This window comes from Acartia tonsa, chromosome 12, assembly GCF_053477335.1.
Source record: "Acartia tonsa isolate MP-2025a chromosome 12, ASM5347733v1, whole genome shotgun sequence".
In the NCBI taxonomy this organism is placed as follows: Eukaryota; Metazoa; Arthropoda; class Copepoda; order Calanoida; family Acartiidae; genus Acartia; species Acartia tonsa.
Window position 1 is genome coordinate 8247598 of NC_137271.1, and position 16208 is coordinate 8263805.

Below are 16208 nucleotides of genomic sequence, written 5' to 3' on the forward strand. Positions count from 1 at the left end.
TCATAATATACATGCATAAAGGAACTAAAATATAAATTCATAGTGGTGTCTGTAGTACTAATATCCTTCATTTCATTACAAAATAATAATTGTCAAACTAAAAATAAGGTCAAAACATTGAGAAAACAAAGCTAAACAATGAGTGATTTCAACTGCTATCTAGTGTCAATATCAGTAACTATTTGATCCATTTCCTTTTTAAATTTATATAAGATCATTTTAATGCGTCCTTATTTATCAATACGTCATTTAAATTATTTAATTAATAAAGATGACTTATTACAAATAAAGGACGTTTTGACTCCACATTATTTTTTTTTTTTACTGTCACATTAATATGTATCTTATAACATATATTAATAAGTGGAAAAAATAGAATATGACGTATTGAAACAACCTTAAATTTTATATTTAATCAGGCATTAATTTGTAATTTCTTTTTTAAAGAAAAATAATGGCAAATAAAAAACAATTAAGAACATATTAATAAGTTATTTTCTTTAAATACGTCACAAAAAAGACGTATTGAAAATTAACGACATGTCAATGCAACATTTCTAAAGAAACAAAACCACTTTAGTAGATGCTGGGCATTGATATTTTGAAAGATTTCCAATGCTCATAAAAGAAAAAACAATATTAAATTACGTCGCCTAGACACAAAATTATAACCGTATCTTTGTCAGAAACTTAGATTACCGGTAACTGATTACATTTTAACATTAAAAACACCACATTTCATAGTCAAAATCTATGAAAAAAAATCGATTTAAATTGCATTTTTAAACGAAAATCATAGCGGACACAAAGGGGGAAACTTATACAAGCTCAGCTGTGATTGGTTGTTTAGCTGATTCAGCCTTCTGATTGGCTACAGTACATTCGGTACAACGCAAGTTAAACTTAATTTTTTTAAATGATTTTGACTATAAAAATGGGTATTTTTATTTTAAAAATATAATTAGTTACGGGCAACCTAAATTTCTAACAAAAATAAGCTTATAATTTTGTTTCTAGGCCACGTAGTTTAATTTCAAAATTTCTAACATTAGCATTGAATTTCTTTCAAAATTTCTATTGTATATAAAATGTCATTTTAAAATGCCTAGAACTTTTTTGTTATAGAAGCTGAAGGCTTCAAATTTGGGGTAATGGGTCTACTTGTGGCAGTCTTTCAGCAGTCAAAGCGTGGTATTTCTTGCAGGCTTCCTTTAATGAACTCTTTGAAGCGGCAACCCTATTATACTTATAAATAAGTATAAAACTTATTATGCAATTGTAACTTGCTTTTCCTTAAATACCGAAACCTATGTATTTTTGTATATTTTAATATTTATTTTTTTGTGGCACGAGTGACAGACTTACGGACCAAGTAAATTACATACTGGTTGCTCATTGATAAAGGAAATCTTCCGCCTTCTGTAGACGGGAAAATAACATTGAAGCTAGTAAAAGTGGCTGACTCAATAAATTTTACCATTGGTCAATTACAGTGTATACTGGCCTCTCATTAGTTAATTTTTTTGACGTCATAATCTGAATCAGCCACTTTTACTAGCTTCAATAACATTTGTACAATAGTATAAAAATAGATGTAGAATATACGTGGATGATATAAAAGGAGAAAAATTGTCATAAATTTCAGTTGCAATTTATTGGTCGGGAAGTTTATCCAGTAGGAGGAAATAGAAGGCGGGTCAATCGTTCTTTTAGCAAGCTACAGAGTGCACTTTATTATAAGACATGAAAATCTTGTGTAAGATCCAAGTAATACTACATCCATTAGTGCTAGGAACTGATAGACGGACAGACAGTGAATTTTAGAGTAGTCTTGCCGATAAGAAAAGACATAAGTAAAACAAATTTAATTTCAGTATCCGTTTTATGAATGAATCAAGTAGATTAGGAGAAACTATGCATTTTTACAATTCTGTTTTGATATTCTTATCAATTCATTAGTAATGTATTTTCCAGTATAGCTTCGAAACTAATTTATATCCGATGGATTAAAACCTGTTCTTAACAAATTATGGGTCGTGTTTTTGCTTTTAATATCTTTCCTTAATCAAAATTTTGCAAAAAAAAAAAACTTTGTACTGGTTCTGCTAATCTAAATTTTTTTGAAAGGGCAATTTTTTTATAGCATTTCCTTTCATGTTACTTTATTTAAGTAATTTTACCCCAAAAACTAATTACAATACAACAAGAAAGAAAACGACCATAACATACGCAAAAAGAACAATTTTCTTCTTAATAAAGTAGTAGGTCTTGTGAAATAGTTTCATGCTTGTTTGACTACCATTCTTCCCCATTATAATCCAGCGGATAATAATCGGTTTCGAATGGTTAAAAATTTTCTTCGAACTCCTTGTCATGGCAATAAATGTACAAGTATAATGTAAAACCCAAACAACTACCTGGTTCCAGTGTTGGGACCTTTTTCGTCTGCTAACAAATTGTTTTCTGCTGCTTTGTAGCGAAATTATTGTGTTTATATAACCGAAACTATTTGCTGATATATAAGATCCAATTGAAAGTCAGCACAGGGTCTCCACCACATGGACATACCCCTGCCCCCTCTATTCTTTTACTTTAATCTCAGGGCTGACATATCATGAAACGAAGACTCTGTCTGTTTTTGTGGGTGTTGAGTGAAGTTGATTTGAATGAATAAAAAGGTAGGGAGGGGACATTGAACTGTAAATTATTCTGAATTCAAAGTTTTATAAATACGTTCTCTCCTTTGATAGTTTATGAGTTGATTAAATTTTGATTCGGTTGTACAAACTAGCGTTTACCAATATTTTCAACCAATATTGATAAACAGAACATTTATTTGTCATCCATTGTCTTATCCCTTAAGATCCCTGGTAGGTTAGCAATGATTACTTGGCAGGGATTAAATGGATAGGACAATGGCCGATAAATTGATATACATCCCCATTGGCAAACACATAATTACCCCCTTGTAGATTTCAATTATTGGTTCAAACGTTAGGACACTCAACTTAATGAACCAACCAATCAAAGATTAATAAAAGTCCCCAAAGTTGTTTAGCCAACGAATAAGAAAACGTTATGATAATACTTTGGGGACTGGTGTAATAAACAGCGCATTGTCCCCTTCCTTCTTGATTACTTGGTCACCATTGCTACACCAGGCTAATGGACGTACTACAGTTATAAAGTAGCTGCGACACTAAAATTCCACCATATGGGATTAAATAGGGTCTAAAACCAAATTTAAACATTGCTGTAAAATAGTTTATTTGAGTTTAATCGCTTCCTTTGACTGTTTTATGTAAGACACTATCGGCTTCGCCCCTCTAGGGGCTTTGCCCCAGGAGGTTTGATCAAACTAATTTTTCGTATTTTAGATTTAAAAGAAAAATTTTATAAAAAAAATTAGGAGGGGGGATAGTCGACCCCACTATTTTGATTTTAGTTTTAAAAAGAAAAAGAACATTTTTGGGGGGAGGTGGAGTATTTTTAATTTTAGAAAATAGTTATAAACCTTCCCGGGACCTATGAGAAGCTACCCTGTAAAGGAGAACCCGATCGTTTCAGTGGTTAGCAAGATCCTTCGCTACAAACAAACAGACAGACAGACAGACATCGTTCTACTTTGTATTATAGATGGATAATTTCTTTTCCAGTATGGCATCGAAACCGATTAATATCCGGTGGATTAGATCCAGTTCTCAGAAATACTAAAAAATTATGTATAGCATCGTATTACAGACAACTTTCTACAAATATTAATTTAAAAATTATAAAATGACCCTAGGACTTAGAAAACTGGGTTCTAGGACAAACGCAGGAGTCCCAAACGTCGGAGTAGACAAACGGAAGAGTTTTAAAATATTAATTTGATTAAGTATTTTTAGACAGATTAGGTTAGGTTAAGATATGAATGTACAAATAAGCCCCCCTGCAGGGGTTAGGCATTTAAAAAACATATAAAATGTTCTAAAATAGGTTAGGTTAGGTTAAGTGTCCACTCCGACGTTTGTCCACTCCGATTTTGGGACTACAGCGTTTGTCATAGGACCGAAAACTGGTTTTGATATTATAATTTTTCATTCTAATATCTGCTGAAAGCTGTCTATAATAGAGCCTCCAACTGAATCACTGGATCAAAACCGGTAGGGAACAGATAGGGAGGGAACAATCGACTATAATATTATAACTTGGATTTTACACCAGATTTTTATGTTCTCTAATAAAGTAATAACGCAGTGGGATAAAATAACGATTCCCTCCTTTCCAGCACTTTTACCCCAACCTCACATACTTTAGCAAGCTGAATTGACGACATTTTCCCCTGCCATAATATACACGTATATTCTACATCCATTATCATAATATTTGAATAGTTATTTCTCGTATCGTATTATAAACGGCTTTCCGCGGATATAGAATGTACAATTATAAGATTAAAACTAGTTTTTTTTAGCCGGTGCCTTCGGCACCACGGGGCTAAAAAAAATGATTGTACATTTCTATATTCGTAGAAAACTGGATATAATACGATGCTAGACATAGTTTTTTCGTATGGATGAGAACCGGTTCCTATCCACCGGATTCGAATGAATACGAGAAAAAGTATTATAAACATGTTTTCTCATGCGTTGGACCCATAAATTTCTTTGTCATGATTTATAAAAAAAAAAAGCAAAAAAAAAAGTTTTTGCTTTTATTTATTATCTAGAAACCTTATCCCACATCATTTGATTGATCTTAGAGATAAAAAGTACTTCCTAACAAAACCAAATAACCTTTCTTTTCAACCTTTCTATCCAGTAGAAAACGGTAATATATAAAAAAAGTGTTTATACATTATAGTGTTGTATGAAAACTAGAATGTAGAAAGCTAATATTTTTTAGTAGCGAAGCTACTCTATTAATCTCTTTATCCGTCCGCAAGTCCGTCCGTAACGCATTCTGTCGGTCATGCATAAAAGGCTTTGAAAATATTTTTAATGAATATGTTAGAATTACAGAATTATTGCACAATTATCAACTGAACATCTTCTCTATAATTCATTTTGTCTTTTTGTCCTTCCATGCTTAAGTGCTTCGTTACTTATGGATGTTGCCATCCTTCTTCTTCGCATTAATTTCATTTTTAGCTGCGTTATTTTACTTTCATTGTGTTTTATGCATGTGAATATCATCTGAAATCTCATAAAATGCCTGACAGGTCGTCGGATTATTACTTGGATTTTAGGTAAATTTTACAATGATCCACTAAATGTTTATAGGGTCTTTGGAGAGGGGGTGGTAAGATAGTCCCCGTTGGACCTTTGGAGAAAAAATAGATATCCCCCCCCCCCCCCTCCAAAAATATAAAATATAGGGATGTTATGCTCCCCTGTGCTATTGTGAGAAGTTAGAATATCAAAATTGTAATTTTGCTAAAATTTAACAATTTATTTGTGTTTCATGGTATAAACCTGGCCGAACCATGTGGTAAAAGGTCAGACTCTCGGCTATCTTCTATATTACTATAAACAATACCACAGTATAGTTATATAACTACATATCACAAACTTTTTATGGTAGCGTAACTACTCTAGAGTTAGGCTATGTGTGCAGTACGTCTCCCCGTCGGAGTATGTTACTGGATTGTATTGTCTGTTTATGGGGTATAGACATTGGACTGTAAATCAAATAGGCCCCAAACGTTTTATAAAAAAATATTTTCTCATTCACTTAGAAGGGGACTTTTATTAAGTTTTATTAGGTTGCACAAACTAGCAGTGTCCAAACTTTTCCACCAATAGTTTTAATGTAAAGATAATAGTTTTGGGTCTACATCAATTTGTAGTCAATTGTCATATCCCTTAGAAACCTGCGGAACTTCCCTTTTTTTTAGATCCTTTTTTTTCGTACAATAGACATTATTGTTCTTGTTTTTTGTAAGCTTTCCCTTCTATACTTATGTACTCAAAAAATGCTACTTCAGTTGAGCGGTGCAAAGCCTCTCAAAAATGACATTTCAATGAGATTGCGCGTGGGCGCAAAGCTACTCAAAAGGCGAAACTTGGCGTCCGGTTCGCGTATGGTCATTTGTTTTTCACACAACTGCTTTTATGCATGTTGTATGGTATCTACAATAATATATGGAAAATTCCTTGGCCAAGAAACAGGTTTAGTGTTATCATTATTCGTTTATGCCCCTCGGGTTTTAATCTTATAATCTTTTCTTTTCATATCAGCGGAAAGCTGTTTATTATACGATGTGCTAATTAATAATTAATGATTAGAATAATATCATTATGTTGTTAACATGTCAATAATGACCCTTTTTATGTAATTCTATAAAAGTGAAAAAAAATAATATTGAAAATATTTTATAATTAACCTAATACTATATTTTTTTGTAAAAGCTGCATTTCTTTGATTATATCCTCCTTGTTTTAAACACTTAAAGAATAGACATTATTAAGGGATTATCCCCTCTAAATGTATTTTATTGTGTTGCTATAATACTATTTCTCGTATTCATTCGAATCCGGTGGATAGGAACCGGTTCTCAGCAATACGAAAAAACTATGTCTAGCATCGTATTATATCCAGTTTTCTACGAATATAGAAATGTACAATCATAAGATTAAAACCAGTTTTTTTAGCCAGTGCCTCCGGCACCTCGGGGCTAAAAAAAACTAGTTTTAATCTTATAATTGTACATTCTATATCCGCGGAAAGCAGTTTATAATACGATGCGAGAAATAACTATTAAACATTTCAATTTTATACCAATTTATTCTAATCTCTTATCAGCAGGGCTCGGCAGCCGCGACTAAGGCTCAAATTCAAACCAATTTGAATGGTTAGATTTTTTTAAATCAATGGATTGCCATAATAGGGACTTCCAGCTGATTTTTAATGAACAGAATGATTTCCTTGACTCTTATAGGCAGCTGCCGAGCCCTGCTTTTTAGATTCTCAATCAATATTTTTTTATGAATGCCCTTCTTAAACTCCAATGTGAAAATGATATTTTTTGGCTGCTTGAATAAAAGATTTGTCAGTTAAAATGCATACTGGCCGGCCATTGGTAATTTAGCCTGTGTATCGGCCTATTATTGGTCATTTGTATCGTATGACATCTCCATTTAGCTATAAGAGAAAGGTAATAAATAAGATTTCCTTGTCAACAATTTTGTTGGTTACTCTCTGTAATTAAGATCTTGTCATCACAGTTTCATTTTGTCATATTCTTTTTAAGTTAAATTCTCAGAATGACCGACAATCCTACCAATAATGCTATGCTACTTAAAATAAGTTGAAATAAATAACCCATTTAGAACATAAAACAATTACTGCTAATTACTGTAATGTTTTTGAGCATTTTGAGGGGGGCTTTAAATGTCAGATAGTCATAGTTTAATAGGCTTTAAGTACATTTTATGGTACATACCTACCAGAGAGAGAGGACAATGGGCTGTTTATTACACTAGTCCCCAAAGTTTTTTAAAATGACTTTTTCTTTTTCGTTGGCTTAACAACTTTAGGGACTTTAGTGAATTTTGATTAGTTGGAGCTTTAGATTAGGTGTGCAAACGTTTCACCCATTGATTTTAATTTATTGAAGAGGAAGTTTGTGTATAACCATTGGGGATCCAAATTGATTTATTGTTCATTGTCTTATCCATTTAGATCCCTGCATACATACAAAATATTGGGTGCTTGCTTACATGTGAAGACCGGAGCACCGAAACCCCCCCCCCCCGCTTAGTTTTGACAAAAATCAAAAATAAGGGGGGGGGGTAGTTTTTTAACCCCCCGTTTAGTTTTGACAAAAATCAAAAATATCTGTAAAAGGTTTTAATTTTGCGCAAAATTAAAACCTTTTACTGGCTAATGTCAATAAATAAGGAAATTATGCCCCAAAACATGAATATCCCTGTAATAAGGTTTCCCCTCTGGTATACTGGATTTTCTTGATTTACCTCACTCAACTTTCTGGCGTGTTGTACAGTGAAAAAAATACCCCCCCCCTTATTTTTTATTTTCTTCAAAATTAAGGGGGGGGGGGTTAAGTCTTTGCCTTGCTGAGCTTTTTTCCTCCTTGCCGTTTTCCAGACATTAAAAAACTACCCCCCCCTTATTTTTGATTTTTGTCAAAACTAAGCGGGGGGGGGGGGGTTTTCGGTGCTCCAGTCTACCACATGTCAGCAAGTACCAAATATTGATTTAGTATTCAGTATTGACCCCCCACAATTGATTTTACATTAGAAGGTTTTTACGCTCGATAATTATTCTTTTAACCTTTACTTTTATATAACTAACTATTAGGTATGGGGAAATATATGCGCGAATAAAGTTATTTTCTCTGAAAAGCAGAGTCCAATCAGTATCATATACAAGTTGCTGATTTTCAAGAAAATAAATTTCAACAAAATTAAATTCTAGTTTATACATAAAATTTATACATAAAAAGTTTAGACTGGCGACAAACGGGCCAACCAACTCTTCCTTTTTCTGACGAGTTCATACAAATTACCAAAATGAATCATACTAGAGACGTTATAAAGGTTACTTCTGCGTGACATTAATTGTAAGAGTGCGAGGATACTTTAGGTTTAAACATTAGCAATTCATACCATACATTGCCCATTACTAACACAAAAAAAATACCTTAAAATTCAGGGACTTCCAAGCTTTTTTTTTGGGGGGGGGGGTACATTTTTTTAAGGGGGGGGGGGGTAAAATAACGCAAATATCCCCCCCACAAAAAAAAAAGTTTTTACCCCGGGGGTAAAATTTGCTTAGGGGGGTTATTACCCCCCCCCCTAAAATCTGTTGGCAGGGGTAAATTTTGTTTCCCCCCCAAAAAAAAAAAATTTTCCCCAGGGGTAAAATTTTTGGGGAGGTCCCTTGGACGTCTATGCCTTAAATATTATCTTATTAAAATACTAAGCTTTTCTGAAAAGAAGAAATTCATTATGTCACCTGTTGGTTAGATCTTACCTGATATTTTCAAATCTTTGCTATTTTTGACATTTTAATTAAACTTTAGAATGTATTGTTAGAAGTTATCCGTAAAATTTCAAATTTAACTAGGGGCAAGGTTGATGTTTTAGAATTATTTTTGAAAATGGAAAGAAAATAAGGTAGCGGGTTTTGTTGTATTTTCACAGTAGCTTTTCTTCTACTTCAAGCACCTGCTGGAGCCCTAACCCTGTGGGGCAATCATTAACATTTACCTAACTTAAAATAACCAATCAAAAGCTGCTGTGAAAATACGACGAAACTCGATACTTCGTTTTCTTTACATATAATCCATTAATTTTGAAATCTATTTACTCTTTAAAAAAAAATTGTATTGCGTTTCACAGGCTACTTTTAACCTTTTAAGTTCATATTAAGGAATTTTGCAAATAATAAAAGTAAATTTTTGCAATTTTATGTTTTAATTTTTGGTTAACACATCTAAAATCAAGTTCTGAAGTTAATAAACCTTTTTTACTCAAAAAAAACAAGGATGACAAGTTACATGATATTTTTAAAAGGAAAGCTTTCCTATAAATAAGGCATGTACGTCCATGCATCACAATTAGCTCCTTCGTTGATTTCAGCGTGTTGGAATAGTCCTATCGATGATAGTTCCTGTAAAAATTAGGTTCAATTTAAAAAGCGTGGCAACCTTTACCAGAAAGTATTTTTTTACTTTTTTGATAAAAATTTTTGTATGAAATTTTTGTTCTATAACCTATAAATAAGAAGTTTTTCAAATTTTTTCTTAGGACATCAAGATGTAATATTTATAGTCCCAAAATGTAAGCATGTCCTTGAACAGAATAGTGTATTTACGTAATTTTGCAACAAATTTGAAATTGATAAACAGACATATATTACTCTTTTTAAAAGCGAAGCTTTTCTATATTTAGGGTCGGTCTGTACGTACATTCTAGAATGATAACTCTTTTCATTAATTTAGGCATGTTAGAATTGACCTATCGTTTTCAAACTTTGCATGGTGATTCCTGTAGTTGTTATGTACGATTAAGAAAGCGTAGCAACTCTATAATCATTACCAGAAAATCTGTACGTCCATTTTAAACATGTTGATTTTTTACATTTTAAACAACTAATTTTTATGAGATCTAATTATCCGATTGTTCTGATTTTTATTATACTGATTCCTAGGACAACAATATACAATATTATAAGCAAAGCAACTCTATAATCAATATGCCTGTAAGTATGTCTTTAAAGATTTTTTTCAACAAATTTACTTACAATTTTGACTTTGACTCTCATTCATTTATATTCTGATTTTGTGGTTATGTCCGTATTTCCTACCATTTTAGAGCTTCGCTTTCATGGATGTTGTCATCCTTGCTTTATTATAAAAAGAAAATTCGCTAAAGTGTAATGAAGTATCTTTTAACCCTTTACAGTTGAACCCCTTGCCGCACCTTAATCGGTCGGGGGGGGGGGGCGTTCAACGCCCCCCTTCCCCTATTATCTCAGTTCCTATTAGAGCTAGAGGGCTAAATTTATTTGTGCAAGTCCCCTGTTTGATAGTGAATTTCCGACCTTTCATAAGTCTAAGTCAATTTTCGCTTCCTTCACCCTTTTATTTAACAACCTTTGTTTTTAGGTCTTTTTTACTTAAAAATTTCAAACGGCTGTAATTTTCTTATTTTTGAAGGTAGAAGAACAATTTTTTCCAGCAAATGTTTATCTTTATTTAAATTTTACATTAGAAATACCAAAATATAAATTTCAGCGGCCGCAGCTGTACTTGGCAGCTGCCAGCCGCCGCAGTCGGCGGTCGGCGGGAAAACGGCGGCGGATCTTTATGAAATTTTAATACGTTATGTAGACATGTAAGAAAAGCTTAAGTTTAGAATTTGAAGTCCTTAAGTCCAAAATTGCGGCCACAGGAGCCTTTTAAGGATTTCTGGAGACCTTGAGGATCAGGACCTGCAGGATCATACCTGGAACCTGAAAGTGACTTGAACACCTGTATATCATATACTACTAGAGGATATTTTAGTATTTTGGTATGATAAATGCTTTGTTTTAGTCATAAACATATTTTTTCTCTTTACCTGAATGACCCTGCCAGGTTTGCTGGCATCCTGTGCCCGCCAGGATGGAGATATTCAAAAAATTCTTACTCTCAGTTATGTGTCATACCCATACTTGAAAAGTCACGCAGTCTGGGCTCTTTATCTTTCACAAACAGAAAATGAGATAGAAAAAACCGGAGGGAGGGGGCGTTCAACGCCCCCCCCCCCTCCCCCGACCGTTAAGGGTTAAATAAAGGACAATTATATGAATCTCCATACAATGTTTGATATCTAACATTACAATTTTGTTCATCCGTTGATCGACTGTACATATCCTATTGCTAAAAAGCAGCGCTCAAAAGGTGCTTTCAGGCATTGACTTTTCAGTATTAATAAAACAGAAAGGTTACATACTTTTTCTATCTGCAGCCATAATAGGATAGTTAAATAGATAACAAGGATAAGAATAGATAAGTAGTACATAAGTAGCGAAGCAAAAAAATCATAAATGGGAAGAAGGACAAGGAGATTTAAAGAGCGTTTGTTAAAATTAAGAATAAAAATAAGAAAAATTTAACGAAACCTTTCTCACAAATTTTTATATTTTTATTATTCATTTTTTGCATCATTACTGGCAGACCGACTGACAAAGTAAATTAAAAACCGGAAACTTAATGGTATAGTGATGTAATTATCTTTTTTTTTAAAGCCATTTTGTCAACAAAAACAATTGAAGTTTTGACATAAATAACCGACAAACTAACGGACTGACGATTATTATACAATCAGAATAGCAGATTCACTTAACTACACATTTTGGACGAAGACCAAACTGCATAACTTTTGTGTCACTTTTGATTCCTGTGACGTCATAAAATAAGATGATAGGAGAAGTGGGAAAGAAAACTCCTAAAAACGAGATGGAGAATATGACGTCAAAAGTAGTGCAAAAGTTATGCAGTTTGGTCTTCGTCCACATTTTGGTCTTTTGCCAAAGAGGGAGGAGACATTGGTTTATTTATTACTCTAGTCCCCAAAGTTTTATTATAACCTTAACCTATTCGTTGACTCAACAAATTTTAGTAAATTTTGATTGTTTGTTTTATTAAATTGAATGTCCAAAAGTTTCAATCATTAATTTAAATCTAGAGAAAGGGCATTTTTTTCATTAGTAGGGATGTACATCAATTTATAGGTCATTGCCTTATCCCTTTAGATTCCTGTCTTTTTACCGATTCTTTTATCCCCAAAATTTGATCTTATGTTTTATTATGGTTAGTTAACATTTATATCAATCTAAATACTTTCGGGATGTTTGTACTTTGATATATAGAAAGATAATTAGATAAATTCAGGGTTTTGATAGATGGATTGATAAACGAATAGATATTTTAGTAATGGATATAGGATATACGTGGATAAATTGACATATGAAAATTTGTCGTCAATTTAGCTTGCTATTATGGACTTTCTTTATTGTTCAGTTCGTTTATCCAGTAGTTGGGGAGGGGGTGGGGTTATGGCGGTTAGACAACTTCGAGCATCACTTTATCAGAGTACATGAAAATCTGATTCAAAATCCAAGTAATAATATATCGAATATCTTAATAGATTAGTGTACACATATACTATTTTACTTCTATATAATAAAGTAGTAAGCTGTGTTTATGTCTATCCAGAAAGGCAACTCAATTTTTTGGTAAGCTCAGTATTGGTCCTTGGATGGATATATAGATATTTCGATTATTAGATACTAGATAGATAGATCGGCTGCGCCCTTAGCATCTAGTGGCTCAACATTTAAAGATGTTGGAAAAATGCTAAAAACTAGCCTAAAACCATATTACGACTCGAAACTAACAAAAGAACATAATACAATCCCGGGCCCTATGTCAAGCTTACCAAAATAGGAAATCATTTTGATTTTACTAAATAGTTATTGAAAGTTTTAGCTACAAATATAAAAAAAACAAGGATGACAACATCCATAAAAACGAAGCACTGAAACTGTAGGACAAACGGACATTAACATTTATATAGTGTCAGAACGGAATAATCATAATATAAATGTATAAGAGTTGAAGCAAAATTGTAAGTAAATTGTTGGAAAACTGCTTGATACAGGATAATGTTTATGGACATACTTAAATTTTTAGGACTTGATTATAGAGTTGCTTCGCTCATAACAATATATTTTGTTGTCCCAGGAATCAACATACCAAAAATCAGATCAATCGGATGATTAGATCACATAAATATTTGTTGTTAAAAAAGTAAAAAAATCAACATGTTCAAAATGGACGTACAGACATTCTTGTAATGATTATAGAGTTGCTACGCTTTCTAAATCGTACCTAACGACTAAAGGAATCACCATGCAAAGTTTAAATCGATAGGACAATTCTAACATGCCTAAATTAACGAAAAAAGCTATCCGTTTGTGACGGACGGACGTACCGACGGACGGACGGACGGACTATCCTGTTTTTCTCTAGTTACCATACATCCCCCCCACCTACTGAAATAGGTGGCGAACATATTTGATAATAGATTTATTATTACTTGGATGTTTCACCGGATCTTAATGTACTCTAATAAAAAAAAATAGAAAGCGGGCTAACATAAAAGATTTCCCATTTCACCACTTTTACCCCATTCCCTTCCCTCCTACTGGATGAATGAACTGACCAATACATGATTTCCATGTTAGCAAGCTAAATTGGCGACAAATTTTTCTCTGTCATAATATCCACGATTTTTCCACATCCATTTATTTGATATATAAACCAAGTGCAAGAATTGACCTTTAAAAAAACTCCTCTGCCCCCCCCCCCCCTCCCACTCCACATTACAAAGCCCGGCCCCCGAAAATGTAGACTTTCCGCATAGAGAAAACTTTTTAATAAGTGTTTCCACAAACCGACGAACCTTAACGCTGAACATCGAAATATAATGCCTATTTTAAGTCATTGAAGTTTGTCCCTGTAACAAAAAAAATAGCTTAAATTACCATACCATTTAAAAAAATTTAATCCATTTTTGTAGGTGGGAAATAAATTAAGAATACATTTTGGTTTTAAAAAAAATAAAAACATACCTTTTCTATGGAGATGTTTTGCTATTTGGATACTTTTTTAATTTACTTTTCATCATTTTTATGTGAACACCGTATCTTTGAAGCAAGTTTTCCCCTATGCCCCCCGACCCTTTTTATTGCTCTTCCTTCTTCCCCCTGTCCTTTAACCAAGCAAGAAATACACGAAACAAATATCCATCAAAAAAAAAAAGAAGACACACAGCCATCCTTTGAAGTAAAGTCATTTCAGTTGGCTTTCGACCGGCGTATAGTGAAGACGTAAAAAAATGTTTGTCCGTCAGTTTCTCAGTGTAAGTGAATTATAGAGTGGCACAGCTACACTACAATTTACTCTGTCCGTAAGTTCTTAGATATGAAAAAAAATAAAATTAAATGTAGAAATAAATGTAAAAGAGGGTGGTAGTGCATCTCCCACCCCCAACATTTACTTTTGAGGGGTCAATTTTATTTTTTTCTTTGGGACATTCTGTAAAAAAAGTCTGTATATATATATTTCTTTGTTAATTTGTTAGATTGTTTACACTAAATAACATTACTGTCAGACATTAATACTTAGTAAGGTAGATGAGTCTATTTTTTGGCAATTTAAATCGGATGCTTTTTTCACATAAAATTTGAGAACATTTGTTCATTTTCGCTTTTATTAGTGTTTTTACTCTTGTTTGTATAATTGTTCCATAGATCTATAAATAATTACAAGTGTATACAAATTTTCACACAAATTGATTTTAAAACCACATTTATAAAGTAAAAATAAAATTTAGATCATGGAAAGAAAACGACTTGCTGGTTTCGTCGTATTTTCATAGTATAATTTGATACATTAGGTTAGGTTAGGTAAATGTTATTTATTGCCCCGCAGGGTTAGAGCCCCAACCCCCTCCTTTGCTAGGGCTATAATAGGAGAAATACGACGTAACCCGCAACTTCGTTTTCTTTCCATAATCCTAAAATTTTTATCATAATTACGTTTAACATATCATAAAACTATGACAAAATTGGTATTACATGAAAATGGACTTTCTTGCAAGGGTCCTAGAGCTACGCATTCTACCATCACAATCACAAAAAAAAGTTTGGAATCGAAAGGATTATTCTAACATGTCTAAGTTAACGATAAATGCTATCCGTTCAAATTTACAATATGATGTAGAATTATAACAACTGTAAGACAAAGCGAATTAAAATGAATTATGTTAGTACAGGACAAACATACAGTCAGTGGCGTGCACAGCGATTCAAATTTTAAGGGGATGGTGACGCCCATTACCACATGCCAATAAACACAATCATAATAGTATTCTATTCTAATTTCAAGCCCATGCCGATAAAACACGGATAAATTTTATGATTTTCATTTAGTTATTCATGGGAAACTGTCTATAACACGTTACATGGCGATACATTTTAGTATCTCTCAGAACTGGTACTAATCCCTGTGGAAATGAAACGGATTCGATGTCGTTCTGTAATTACAATTAGTAATTATTAACCCTAACTCCAATTTTCGTCTGTTCTGTATTACAGTTTTTTTCTTATAACATTTCCACGTGAAAGTTGATATCATAAACTCTAAATGTCAAAACAATTATATCTAATTAAAATTACATTTCCTAGTTTTCTTTTTATCGTTAATTTCATTTGTAGATCTAATATTTTATACAAATTTTACTCATGAACGAGTCGTTCTATTAATTTGAACTTTTTAAAATTGTTCTAACCTTTATAAATCAATCTATTATATTTCAAAAGCGAAGCTTTTCTATAATTAGGGTCGGTCCGTCCGTTTGGAACGGAGAGCTTTTTTGTTAATTTATGCATGTTAAAGTTGTCCTTTCGATTTCAAACTTTGTATGGCAATTCCTGTAGAAGTAAGGTAAGATTTAGAAAGCGTAGCAACTCTATAATCGTTACAATAATGTCCGTACGTCCATTTTAAATATGATGATTTTTAACTTTTTTATTAACAAATTTGTTTGTGATATGATTATCTAATTGATCTGATCTTTTAAATACTGACTCCTAGGACAACAAAGTATAAAGTTATAAGCGAAGAATCTCTATAATCAAGTTCTAAAAAT

At 32.7% G+C, this 16208-nt stretch overlaps 1 protein-coding gene across 1 annotated transcript in view; it reads left to right on the forward strand.

Annotated features, from left to right (window-relative positions):
* The first annotated feature begins 14348 nt into the window (after nt 1-14348).
* The window catches only part of LOC145334203 (uncharacterized), a 38072-nt gene continuing 36212 nt past the window's right edge, over nt 14349-16208 (forward strand). The window contains exon 1 of the mRNA XM_080179576.1: nt 14349-14417. Coding sequence (XP_080035702.1) covers nt 14394-14417 — 24 coding nt within the window. The 5' untranslated portion in view covers nt 14349-14393. The remainder of the gene's footprint in view (nt 14418-16208) is intronic.